The sequence below is a fragment of the Mastomys coucha genome, unplaced genomic scaffold, assembly GCF_008632895.1.
Source record: "Mastomys coucha isolate ucsf_1 unplaced genomic scaffold, UCSF_Mcou_1 pScaffold21, whole genome shotgun sequence".
NCBI classification, from domain to species: domain Eukaryota; kingdom Metazoa; phylum Chordata; class Mammalia; order Rodentia; family Muridae; genus Mastomys; species Mastomys coucha.
In genome coordinates this window covers 52625709-52639916 of record NW_022196904.1, presented here as the reverse complement: position 1 = coordinate 52639916, position 14208 = coordinate 52625709, and the positions used below count along the sequence as shown (strand labels likewise).

At 39.7% G+C, this 14208-nt stretch overlaps 1 protein-coding gene across 1 annotated transcript in view; it reads right to left on the bottom strand.

The window, feature by feature from the left end:
• Positions 1-13505, bottom strand: part of Magel2 (MAGE family member L2) — a 16073-nt gene extending 2568 nt beyond the window's left edge. The window contains exons 1-2 of the mRNA XM_031386852.1: positions 13346-13505; positions 20-7252 (exon numbers count right to left, since the gene is read on the bottom strand). Of these exons, the coding sequence (XP_031242712.1) occupies positions 20-1726 (1707 nt within the window). The 5' untranslated portion in view covers positions 1727-7252; positions 13346-13505. The remainder of the gene's footprint in view (positions 1-19; positions 7253-13345) is intronic.
• Positions 13506-14208: the final 703 nt, after the last annotated feature.

Below are 14208 nucleotides of genomic sequence, written 5' to 3'. Positions count from 1 at the left end.
CCTGTGGGACCGGGAGCTCCTGTGGCACCGGGAGCTCCTGTGGGACCGGGAGCTCCTGTGGCACCGGGGGTTGGCCTTTGGGGGCCTGCCAGATGATGGATGGGCAGTGCACAGCCCGGGAGGCAGACTGAGCAGCAGCCTGGGGTACAGGAATTGGGATAGAAAGTTGGGCTGGCAGTACTGTCTGGGGCACCTGTGGGCCTGACTGTGGCACCAAATGTATCTGAGCAACTGGTGACACTGTAGACACCTGTCCTGTTCCTGGTACCCTGGGGAGCAGTAGACGAGCCTGTGGAGCCTGACGCAGTGGAGGTGGGGGTGGCAGGACTTGCCACAGCTGAGTCTGGCTTGCTATGCCATGTGGAGCTGGTCTGATAGGGACCTGTCGGATCAGTGGTGGGGCTTGCCGCATCACAGGTTGGATCTGCCGCATCATAGGAGGTATCTGGCGAAGCACTGGAGGTGGTCCAGGTCGAATGGGTGTGTGACCAGTACGAATGCTTGAGGCCCCTTGGCGCACAGGTTGAGTGGTCTGCCAGGCTATTGTGGGGGCCTGCCAGGTCACCTGTGTAGCCTGCCAAGTCAAAGGCGTCGCCGGCCACCCCTGGGGGGTCACCTGCCAGTTGGGTGTGGTGGCTTGCCAGCCTGGGGGTGTGGCCAGCTGTACCTGGGGAACTTGTGGTACAGAGGGAACCTGTGGAGGAGCCCTTAGGACTTGAGACTGGATTTGTAGGATCAAAGGCTGACCCTGTGGGGCCCAAGTAGCCAGAGGCTGCCCAGGGGGCAGCACTGTCTGTGCCATTGGTGCTCCTGACACTGGAGTCTGAATGATGGGACCTCTGGCACCTGGAGGGTGGATCATCACGACACCAGGCTTGGCCATCGTCGTAATCGAAGGTGCAGGCTGGGTCATCAAGGCTGCCTGTGGAGGAGGCTGGACCATCGGAGCTCCCGGAGCAGTCGGCTGGACCATCAGGACTCCCGGCGTCAGCTGCTGGGCCATCAGGACTCCTGGAGTTGGCTGCTGGGCTATCGGTGTCCCCGTAATGGGAACATGCGGCATTGGAGTTCCATGTGGTCCCCCATGGACCATCGGGGTCCCAGGAGGGAGAGGGTGCATCCCCGGTGGATGATGGGTCATAAGGTTCCCAGGAGGAGGAGGGTGACCCATCGGGGTCCCAGGAGGAGGTGGGTGGGTCATCGGGGTCCCAGGAGGAGGAGGGGGAGGAGGAGGAGGAGGGGGAGGAGGAGGGTGCGCCATCGAGGTCCCGGGAGGGTGTGTCATCGGGGTTCCTGGGGGAGGAGGATGAGCCAAAGGGCCCCCCGTGACAGAAGGATGTAGCATCAGGACTCCCGGAGTTGAAGACTGGGCCATAGGGGCTCCCGGAGGGGGCTGATGGACCATCAAGACTCCAGGAGTTGGAGGCTTGGCCATCGCCCCCCCGAGCGGCGGAGCCTGGACCATTGGGGCCCCTAGAGCAGGAGGTTGGGCCAGCTGAGCCACTGGGGCAGGCAGCTGGCCCTCCGGAGCCTCCCATGTAGGCTGAGGAGCCTGCCAAGCAGCCAGGGGAGCCTGCAAGTCCACTGGAGGTGGATCCCAAGGGACAGGAGGAGCCCGGGAGGAAGCAGGCGGGGCCCGCATCAGAACCGTAGGGCGGCTATGGACTGCAGGCACTGGGGACTCCGGAGGGCTGGAATCACCCAGATTCGTACTTAGCTGCGACATGTCCCTTGCTTGACTGGCGGCGGCCCGTCTCCGGTTGTTGCGCTTTTTCTTCCAGTGCTGAGCATGCCGACGTGGCTGTCCAGGATCCCCCTCCAGCTTGAAAGCGGGTGCCGACTGGCTGGTTCCGCGGGTCTCTCCGCGGCTCTCAGCGAGCGCTACCGGGCTCTCTCAGCAGCTCTCAGTAAGCACTGCCTCGCTGGCACCGCAACTCTCAGCGAGCGATGCCTGGCTGGCACCGCAGCTTTCAGCTAAGTGCTACTGCCTGGCTTACTCTGCCAGGCAGCTCACAGCTCTCAGCTCACAGCTCGCAGCGCAGCTCACACTGAGTGTCGGCTGGCTCTGCAGCTCTCCGCAGTAAGAAGGAGGGGGGAGGGGGCTCAATCCCGCCCCTTCTCCGCCCCCGACCACCACAAGTGGATTGTTCAGAGGGGCGTCTACCAAAGTCCTGACTGACTCAAGATCCCTTCTCCTGCGCTATAGATCCTCAACTCAGCTAGTTCATACTCTATAAGCAAGAGTTTATATAGGCAAGTGACAGGGACAGATTTACGGTTCAAAAAAAATCACTGCGCTGCATTATGAAGTGGGGACAAACCACTAGCAACATGGAACATGTCCAAAGGTGGGGGTGGTGGTGTGGTCTGAGCTCAGAAATGAAGCACATTGACGTAAGAGGGACTGGGGAGCTATTCGAGACATCTATTACAATTTAACGAAGGTGTAGAAAAAAATGGGGATTGTATTCAGGTATCTGCCTCGGGTGTGTGAATTTCCTGGAGTAGTTTTTTCTGTCAGGTAACTGAAGGGCAGCAAGCACAGGGTAAGGGAACTGATGAATATTTGCTAGGACATGGGTCAGTCAACCCAGGGATAACCTAGGTGGTCTATTATAACTATATTCATTAAGAGAATCTGAAAATCAACTTTGCCCATTCATTATCAAAACATAGCAGCAGTAGTGAATACAATTGTTTAAACGAGTGTTCAGAGGGGAAAAAGAAATCTAAATTCATCTACAAGAATACTGACTACATCGTAGAGTAAGGTAAAGAAAAGATGAGCCAATTAAAGAGGAAAGAAAAGGAATCTTGGAAATAAATTAACAGAATTTCACAGAGGCAGCCAGCCGTTTTAACGCGGGAAAATCCACCTCTGAAGTGGGTGAGATGAGGCAATAGAGTGTGAAAGACATCCTAAAAATCAAAAATGAAGCAATGTGCTGGAGATTAGCAAACAGGATAGGAATCTTTCCATATATTTCTAGAAAAATGCAGAGTACAAGGAAAGTTTTCTGGAAAAATCAGCTCAACAATGGATACATGCCACGTTAAAACAAATAAAGAAGGAACCACCAAAATTACTTCATATTGGTATTCTTTCTCCTAAAAATTAAGCGGCAATCTCAGTTTAGTTGGGCAATTTTAGCGGTATATAGACGGTAATTAAATTACGATTCCTTCAGAAGGAATGGTTTGCAGCTTAGGGTAGTAATCCAACGTGAGGAAAGACACCACAAGGGGGCAGAAGAGAGTGTTGAAGGCTGTACCCAACTCTTAAGATACCTTCAGCAAATGTTCCTAAACATTTTTGTTTGTTTTTAACTGGTGGACCATAAACAAGAAATGTGCCCCAGGATGACTGTTTGTTAAATAAATAATTATAGCAGAATTTGGGGCTCATATTTCAGAGACTATCTAGCCTTTGAAAGCATGTTACACCAGTGATTCATGACAATCTATCACTTTTGTGTACATGCAAAACAAGGTTGCCCTCGAAACAGAAATGGCTTTCTGTAGAATGAACACTGCACTGCTGTCATGATTTTCAGTTTCATTCCTCACCTCAGGTTCATAGCCCCCATCTGTACAGGAATTGTGAAATCAGGGGATAAATTCCTTTGAGAAGAACCTAGAATAAACACATAACCCTTTTGCTCCCTATTATGAGATCTGCCACATGGCTGTCTCTAACTGTGGGTGGTTTGATGAAAGCTGGTTCATTTTCCTCATATGCTAACTCACATAAATAAACACATCAGATTAAGTTTTCCCACTAACCATTTGTTGTCAAGAATGGTGACAGATTTGGATTTCAGTCTGCCAAATTGTAGGGCATCCCACATGGCAAACGGTGTTCATTAGGGCACTTTTATTCTCTCTGATTTCGACATCAATGAATAGTTCTGCCATATCACATCAACTTCCACTAAACCTGCTTTATGGAAAGAGCATCTAATTTTGTCAACAGACAACATACAAGCCACAAAGAAATGATTAGGAATGGTTCAGGGTGACAAAGAGAAACATGTAGCTATAATTAGAAACAGGTGATAAATATCTCACAGCCTGTACAGTGGCCACTCCTTGGTAACATGCATCAACAACAGAAAAGCATGAGTATGGAACATTTGGTTGTGGTAGAGGGGCTGGTAAAGGTGGGCACTTCCTCAAAACGTAGATCTGTAGATGCTGATCACTTAGTGCTCGTGGCTCAAATAGTACCCACATGCCAAGAAGCACATGATTCCCTATGTAAACTGAGCATGTTAAAACACAAAAATTCAAGTATATCCAGACTAGAGAGCTATATGAATGCCAAATCCGAGTTCTTTTTTTTTTAATTTGTGAAGTCTTTCAGCCTCCAGAGTTCCCCATTATCCCTTTATGCAAGTCCAGTCCTTTTCCTCAATAACTGAGCCAAATATTCCTGTTCCTCAAGAAGAGCTTGAAAATTCAAGAAAATTCATAGAAAACACAACGTAAATGGATATGAAACACTCATGAAATTTTCACATCTGTCTATCCCTTCAGTTACATAAGGCAGTGTATAATAGATGTGAGAAAATGGTGCAAGAATGGAAGAAAGAAGATTTCCCCTTGTGTCATCGGAGCAGTGTTTGATTTAAAAGCTTGCAGGAGCTTTGCTTTGGCGCTCTAGTTAACACTGAGAACACAGATCAGTCGGTAAGGGGCTGCAGACTGAATCTGTGAGATCTCAGCAGCAGAGCTGACTCCCTGGGTCTCCTGTTTACGTGGGAGAGTTTGAATAGATATTCTGAAGTGAGGAAAGTAAGCTGTAGTTTTCACAACTCACAAATCATTTGCTTATGAAACCCCCTTTTTCTACCATTCAGTAGATGCCTAGAAATGTGCATTATATACAACTACGTACAAGAACCTCAATGCAAGATTTTATTGTTCATTCCATACAGATATTATCACTTCTGCTCAGAACATAGGTAGTGTGTAACTGTCATGGTAAATGTATCTGTGAAATGAAACAACAACAACAACAAAAGAAGACTCTTGAATAATCTTCAAATAGACTGTGTAAGAGAATGAAATAACATCCAAGATACCAGACATAAAAATAGTTGAAAGAAAAATTATAAGGTCTCCATTAAGATGGGGACATTATTATTTACTGAATGATTGTTATTTGATAAAATATTGCTCACAGATCTCTATATATACTATTTGTTATTAAACAAATTTTTTAAGTATTTGGTTTCATTTTGTTTACAAATGGTGTAGGATCAGAATGTTAATTTACTTGCTTAAGATTTAGCAATAGATAGTAGAATGCAGATTTTTTAATATAGTATGCTGATAGCCAAAGGCAGCAGCCTTAGTCACTAAAGCAGGGATGCACAAACCCTGAAATTTTTCATGTAATTAACATACAATAAAGTGCACAGATGTAAGATAATTTTAATTAGTTCTTTCTTGTAACATCTAACATTCAAAGGGATATTTCCATCATTAAAGATAATTCTCATTTGCCACTGTAGCCATTATTCTACATTCAAAAGCAAAAATTTCCTCTTCTGCTTTGTGTTCAATTTACCTAGCCACTAAGCCAGTTTTTATTTTTTATAAAAGTCAGCAATATTTATATGCCATTTATTTTTAAGATTCTGTTGCTTGGTGAACTGTTTAAAGATGCAAACATTTTGTACCTACTAGAAATTTGTTTTCTAGCTCTGAAATTGAAAGGATTGTGTTTGCTACTCCATAATTCATTTAACTATTATATACTAGCATCTGGGATAGTCATAACTCAGTGTTATTAGTAAATTCCTTTCCTTGTCCTTGGTAACATATGCTTTCATTTATTTTAGCTAAATTACTAGGAGTGAGTGGTGAGGTCAAAGGTCTGGTATTTGTTTGTAAGATTCTGAAGCACTCTCCACAGTTGTGTTAGGAATTTTATGCTCTCAGAATATAAAGATTCCAGATACTCATATCATTGCCAAGTTCTGTAAGTTTAACTTTTGTAAGTTCCTTCCTTTTTAATGATGACATTGCAGTGAAAGTAGAAAGGTGTTTGTATAATTCTGTACTCAGATTGGCAAATATGAGTACCACATTATTGTCATACTGATACTGAAGGACATTTTAATTTTCATAATAATTATAGATACTTCTTAGATGTGTGTGATAATCAGTTACATCTACACATTCTCTCATTACCAATTAAGATTAATTAGCATTTTATCTTCTTAACTAGTGATTGTTTCCTTATATTAAAAACCATATAATAAATTCATTCTAGTTTTCTATAAAAACATGGTAAATTATTGAAACTAATCCTCATCCTAATGTACAGCACAGTAATAAAGCTTATTATTCTTATCTAACTATATTTTCATACTTGCCATCTCACTTCGTCTATCCCTTTCCAATCTCCATTGTGCCACAAGCACTTATTATCCTACTCTCTATGCCTATCACAATAATCTTTAAAGTTCTATTAAGGACTGAGAACAAGTATTTTTCCTTTGTGTTTGGGCATTCATTCCACACAATTCCATCCATAATATAGCAAATGAGTCTGTCTGTCACTCCAACCCCAGCTGAGTCCCACTTTGTGTATATACCATGGTTACTTTTAGTGAGTTCATTTTTCTCTATGACCTATCTTTAACTCCATTATTTGGGCATTAAGAAAAAATTGACAATAAACCTAGGTGCATGTATTTCTTTTTGTTGTTGTTGTTGTTGTTAGTTAGTTATTTAGTTAGTTAGTTATCTAGAGACTTAATCCATCTGCAGCCTGGAAAGCTTGAAATGTATGATAAAACTCAGTTTAGCCTCTCATGACAATGTTCCTCTTTCAGCCTCATGAGTTTTTTGGGTTATAGGCATGAGATATTACATCTGGATATCTATTTAGTGTATCAATTTCCTTTCTTTGGCAGTATATATCTAAGAGTTAAATGGCTGGCTCATATGTTCTATGTGTGTTGACAAAATTAAAGTTGTATGTGTTCACCACTATAACAACTCATTCAATAGTGACATTATATCTTACATAACTGAGAAGCATGCTACGCCATGCAAGTCTGGTAACACTTGTAGTCATTCACACAATGACAGTGTAGATGTCAGACATATCCTCACAAATAAGCAATGAGTGCATGAACATTAGTATACAGAATACTTTTACTGTCTTGGAAACTCCTTCTGCTTCCTCCTGTAGAATCCCTGGTAAGTTTTAAGTTTTGTGTCTGTCTTCATGGTGTGCCTTTTAAAAAATGTAAAATGGTTTTAGATTTTTCTGTAAGTTATCAGCTCAAGAACCTTTCTAAAGATACTGACATCAGGAGAAGCTGCAACCTTTTTCATTGTCAATATCTTCCACTAAAGCAATTCATCTACTACAATCAATGAACTTGTATTGGAACACAATTCTAACCTGAAGTCCCATAGTTTGCACCAGGTTTAACTCTTGTTTTTTTTTTTTCTCTTTTTTTTGTGCTATGGGTTTTGATAAATGTTAAGTATCTTATGTCCATCAATACATAATCATAGAATGGGTGAAGTTTCTCCTCCTATGCTTGGCTTATATCACAAAATCTAATGTTTTGAGAGACTCGTGACCAAAACTAGCCCAGTAGATATGAAACTTCAAGGACATTTACACTCCTTGTGTGAATTTGTAGCAAGTGCTCACATATAACATATTAAGTTTCTGTATGACTTGAACAATCTCTTGATGACTTATATCCCATACAATGTAAATATTATACAGTTTGTTATAAATTACTATTTATAAAACAATGCCCTAAGATCCTCTGTTGTCTTCCTGTTTATAGTTTCCTTCATGAATCTGTTTTTTCTTATGAGGTGTGGGGTGTGTGTGAATGTTCATATGCAAGCACACACTTGTGTTCACTTGTATGTGTATATATGCACACAAACTATTCCACAATTTTCTGAGTTATATGTTAATTTTTTAGATCATTTTAGTTGTTTTTTCTCATTTTTGCTGTATTTTAAAGTTTTTTGCATGTGTTAGACACAAATCTTTTATTATATATATATATATATATATACATATATATATTTGCCTGGTGATATTTTAGGATCAGATGATGATGACGTTTTGTATATAAAGACCATCTATAGAATATATTCTGTGAATGTTTCATGTTGCTGCTTACTTTTAAATTAAGTTATATACTTTTATTGGTTCCACAAGAAATTCATGTTCTTTATTTCATCAGTTGAAACTTTGGAAGATTTTGATTTCTTTTTGACAGGGTATCTCCACATATCCCTGGCTATCCTGAAACTCACTATAAATCCAGTTGGTCTTCAACTCAGAGGGATCCACTTGCCTTTGTCCCCTGAGTTCTAGTATTAAAGGCTTGTGCCACCACACTTGGTACCTTTTTCGTTATTTTTTAAAATATATTTTTTGAAAATAATATACTTTTTATTAATTCTTACTATATCACCACCCTAAAGCATCCAGAAATTTTAATTAATTCAAAACTATTTCATAATTTCCTATGTGACTTCTTTGACTCATGGGATATTTCAGATTTTATTAATTACCTGATACTTCAACATTTTATAGAAATTTTAATCACATATCTTTCTAATTTAACTCCAGTGTAATTAGATAATATGTACAATTTGGTCACACTCACCAAAAAATATATGAACTCCCTGCACTGAATTTACTTTGAAATAATAGTTTGCAGCCAGCCTAGGATACATAGCAAGACTGTCTTAGAGATGGACTTCTGAAGTGAGAGAACATTCTAAAAAAATTCTGAGTAGATTGTTCTTATCTTATAGTTTCACTTTACTTTTTAAATTTTCCTATGGTTGCTTGCTTACTTATTCTGAGATGTGTAAAATCTCTAAATACGTGTGTGTGAACTTGTTTATTTCTCCTACTTAATTTGATTATTATACTTAATATGCTATTAACTCTTTTGGTGTATTGCCCAAATTGCATATGTTTATGTCCTTTTATTTGACCTCTTAATTGTTTCAAAATGCCCTTAGATTTGTTAGTGTTTACGGTTTGAAACCTTCTTTGCTTGACACTAAAAAGGCCACCCTGACTTTCTGGGGCTTGGTCATTGTATACTTTGTTTATTTTCACCCTTTGCTCAGTGTTTTACTGTCTGAAGATCTGACTGGGTTTCTTTCCCCTGCCAATTAAAGAATTAAGAGGCAGAAAAATCTCAGACACAGCAGGCAGCAGTAGTTAACAAACTTCATTAAAGTGAAGGAACACATACTCACAGAGACAAAGAGCAAGGCATACACCAAAACTCCCTGTAAAATAGAGGGTTTAACTGTTATTGGTGGTCTAGGATGGGTCCTATTTCCCTAATTTTTTTACACTCCAGATTTTATTCCCCTCCCAGTCCATCCTCTGACTGTTCCACATCACATACCTCCTCCCCATCTCCCTATCTCCAGGAGAATGTGTTCCCCCCAGGTCATCAGACCTCTAAACTCCCTGGGGCCTTCAGTCTCTTGAGGGTTAGGTGCATCTTCTCTTACTTCAGGAGGGTTCATACCAAATGCTCTGAGTGCAGCAGATCTTTTGGGATGTCTCAGGATATGGTGTCGTCAGGGAAGCAGACTAGTTAGCAGTCTGTTCCAGAAGAGGGTATTTCCCTAATTTTGGATGGGTTAAGTTAAACCAGAAAAGGTGAACTGAAATGGGGAAGCCTTAGCTTCAGGTAAACATTTATTTATGATGGTATAGATCAGGTCTCCATCCCCATTTTATGGTTGTTCTACTTTGACAAAGAAAGAGGAATGGGCGGGGTGGTGGTGGCACACGCCTTTAATCCCAGCACCTGGGAGGGAGAGGCAGGCAGATTTCTTAGTATGAGGCCAGCCTGGTCTACAGAGTGAGTTCCAGGGCAGCCAGGGCTATACAGAGAAACCCTGTCTCGAAAACAAACAAACAAACAAAATAAAACAAAAACAAAAAAACAAACAAAAACAAAAAACAAAAAACAAAAAAAAAAAAAAAAAAAAAAAAAAAAAAAAAAAAAAAAGAAAGAGGAATGGATCAGCCCACAATTTCGATTAAAGATGTTCAAGACTAGCCTAGATTATATCTGACTTGCTTGCCTACACTGGTCAAACCAGAAGGGAAGACCTTCTGATGGAAGAAAAAGTTGACAGGCTCTTTTATTTTCAGATTAGCTGGGTGAGGAAGAAGCCAGAAATTTAACTTCTTCATTATGTATCTGAAGCCTATTTTCCTATTGCTCTGTTAGAGAGCTGAGAAGCTCCTAGTCTGTCAGTTGAACCCATATCAGCAAGTTGTATATAGATAAAATTCCTGGCTTAATGATTCTTCAATTTATAATTTTTCAGTTGTAAAAAGGTTAAAATATTACAAATGTTATGTTAACACAGTGCTTTGGCTTCTGGCATTTCATCTTTTTACTGTACTTTTTTGCTTTATTTTTGTTGTTGTTGTTTTAGACATAGTTTCTCTATAGAACCCTGGGTGTCCTAGAATTTACTCTGTAGGCTTGTCTCTAACTAATCGAGATCTACTTGCCTTGGTCTCCTCACTGCTGGATTAAAATGATATGCCACAACCTGCAGGCATTTTACTGGAGTTTTGATAGGTATGTGACATTCTTCTACAGGACTGGGCAGTAACAGGTAGTTGTAAGTCAGCCATACAGGCATGAGGGAAGATGAGCAACAGGTACCCAACATAGTGTTCTGAAATTCTCACATTTTAGATTTTGTTTTGTGTTATTTTGCTCTCTGTTATGTCTACAAAGAGTAACCCTATATGTTGTATACGTTAGATAGTCAAAACTCTCATAGACAGGTTTTGTGTCAGATGACAATTCTTAACTAAAGGCTATGGTAAGTTTTCTGAGAACATTATAGTAGGCAACTGTGGTGTTCAATATGTTCACAAGTACTAAATGTAATTTTCAAACCATGACACTCTCCTGTATACAGTGGTTATCAGTGCAAAATCCCACAACTAGCCCACGATTATCTAAATATTTTCTATTTCTGAAAGGGAAAGAAAGAGAGAGAAACAGAAAGACAGAAAAGGCACAGACAGGTTAAGAAGACAGGGACAGAATAAATTACTTGAAATTTGTAGGTGGAGTCTCAGCATGCCTTGGGCCAGGACAACCAGTGGTTTAGCTCCAAAATTGGTCTGAAGATAGAAGGACCTCCACATTTGATTGTGCAGTTGCAGCTGAAATTAGGCATGCACAAGACCCACTGTGAACTAACCTTTGGGCTGAATTTAAGGTATCCTACCAAGAAGCGCATCAAGCAGAAGGCATTCTCTCCTCTTAATCAGAAAGGGTCTGTCTTTTTGTCTATTCAAGCCTTCATCTGTCTGAATACAACCAATCTGAATGATTTATTTGTTCTGCTAAACTAAATGTGACTTTAATCAAAAAATACTCTCACTGAAACCCTATGACTATGTTTGATTGAAGATTCAGAAACCCCATCATCCAGATAAATGAATTTGAAGTTTTAGTTTAATTATTATACTCAGGCTTTGAGTTTTAAAAATCTAGTCTACTGAGCTCTGCATTTTTATGGGCTATTTATTTATTAACACTTAGTGTTAACCCTATCAGGAATAAATTAACTGCATTTATTTATTTTTTGTATGATGTTTGTTTTTATTTCCCAGTTTGAATTAGTACAGTTTATAAAATTTAATTTTTCATTCTGTATTAACTGTTACATCATCTTCTTTTCATCATAGATGCAGTAACACTCACAATACCATCTTTTTTTTTCTTTGTTTAATGTCTTTATGCATCAAGGCTAGCTACAATCCTGCCTTACTCAGTCTTTCATAATTGCACCTGTGTCCACTGCCTTTCAGGGCTCTAAATACTCCTCTTTAATTCAATACTGCGTATGTCAAAATTCATGAGTAAGGTATTTGCAACAGTGTAATTCCAGTTAAACCGCTCATGTCCTTTTTGTTCTCATTGTCATGCATTTTCCATCTGAACATGCTAAAAATCTCAGAACACAAAGATCCAGTGAGGAATGGGATGTTCTGGTGTACCATACACTGTAGAGTGACCGCAGTTAGTGATTCACGGTGTGTAATTACAAAGCTAGAAGTGGATTTTGAATGCTTCCATCACAAAGAAGTGGTATACATTCTAGGAACTAGATTTGCATTACCTGATTATACTAGCTGTGCACATGTGGAATCATCACAAGGTACCCTGTACTATGCAAACATTTTGTATTTTTATGTGTAATCCTCAAAATAAATTAAAAAATCTAAAAAGTGTTCTTTGATTGTTAACTGTAAATGAGAGCATTCTTATTGCTGTTATATTCTATGTAACCTCCACTTTGTAACTTTTTTGGTTTTCTTTTTAAATAATAATAATAATAATAATAATAATAATAATAATAATAATAATACTCATTTTTATCCTGATTGGGAGAGCAGGTTAATGCATTTCACCATTTTAACAAATTCTTGCCTATTGCCTCTTTAAATAATTCTGTCATATTCTTTCTCTTACATGAAATACATGTTTGCATATTCCCTTTTGAATATCAAGTAAATGTTCTCCTCTTTATTTTCCTGCACTTCAGTTTGCTACACTACACTTTATTTTCCTTCACTTTGTTTTTAACAGACCTGGCTTTTTGTTCACTGATCCTTTGTTCTTTTATTATATTCATTTTGCTCTTAGGTCCACTGAATTGACCATTCATTTTATTATTGTATTTTTCCATTACATTATTTCCACACATCTCTTTGTAGTTATTGTATCTGAAATACTTCATTTATTCACATGTGCCATTTTCTTTGTTACTGTATAATGGAACACACTGATTATCGTTATTTAAATTCTTCTTTGTCCGTCATCTATTTTGTGTCTAAGTTTCCCTTTAATAAAGGTTACCATGCTCATCTATGGATCACACACTCTAACATCTCCTATTTCTTACCTTTTATTGTATGGGAGACAAGTGTGTAAATAATTAGAAGCTAACATGAATCCTATTTTCTCTCAGGGAAAGCTATTTATTTTTCTTTTATCAGACCACTAAATGTGGTCTTTGATCTTAAAAAAAAATAAGAGCTCTATCTGGGATTTCTTACAATTACATTTAGATTAGCTTCACTGTGATTGTACAATATATTTTCCAGGTATAAAAGGATATTTATTAAAGCAAAACCTCAAATATAAACCAGGAAGGTGTTAAATATACCTATGTATTAGACCCAGATATTGTCTCTCTCTGCCCACTACTCTTTCTTTCCTCACAAAGTACAATTTTACATCTTTTGATCAATAAAGTACTTTTCTTTACTCCCTACCTCTGCTTCTGGATATTCCAACCACAGGAGATGGTTCTTCTGTTTATTTCCTGCTCCCAGCCTTTGTCAGGCTGGGTCTTGCACACTCAATGAAGCTTTTGTGTACCTAGGGGAAGACCGTGCCTGTCCGCTTTCTCAGCACATAGCCTCTGCAGGCTGCTGCCTTGCAATCAGGAGGTGTCTGTGTGGTGCCGAGCGTCTGCTCAGTTCAGTCCTGGGCTGGTCTTCTTTTGGCTCTTGTTTTCAGCTATCAGGGTGCTAGTTCATGCCATTAGTTAGGAAAAGCCCTGAATGAGAGATTTGGTGGGTGGATTTTTACTTCCTTCAGATGCCTTAGAATTATGGCCCGTCAAGCCAGACATCATGAAATCAATAAAAGTCAACTGCTGGTCTGGTTTCTCTTTATATCCCTAAAAGAGAGAATTCACTTTAGGTTCTTTGCAATCCCCAGAGATAAAAGCAGCAACAGGCCTGTTTTCTTAAGTATTGCTCCCCACTCATAACATTTAATTAATTTAGGATAATTTAATTAACATAGGATTTTTTATGTCTCCATTTCTCAGTTTTATAGTCTCTCTGCATATGTTTCTTGTCAAGGTTGAATATTTTGCATCCATCCCTAGAAGTGGAAATTCTTTTCTAACCTATTTTAGCCAACAATTTCCCAAAAGGCCAAGGGGTCTATCATTGTGTAACAGAGTTGGAGGCACTCCTATCCTACAGTGACCCTGCTTGACCCTGAAATTCTTTGGAAATTACACGATTTACATTAAAATTACTTAAAGTATGCTTTCTACTACAAATATAGCAAGGCCAAGGAATTAAAGTACAAGGGTTTGACTAAACCTGGTAGTTCTGCAATC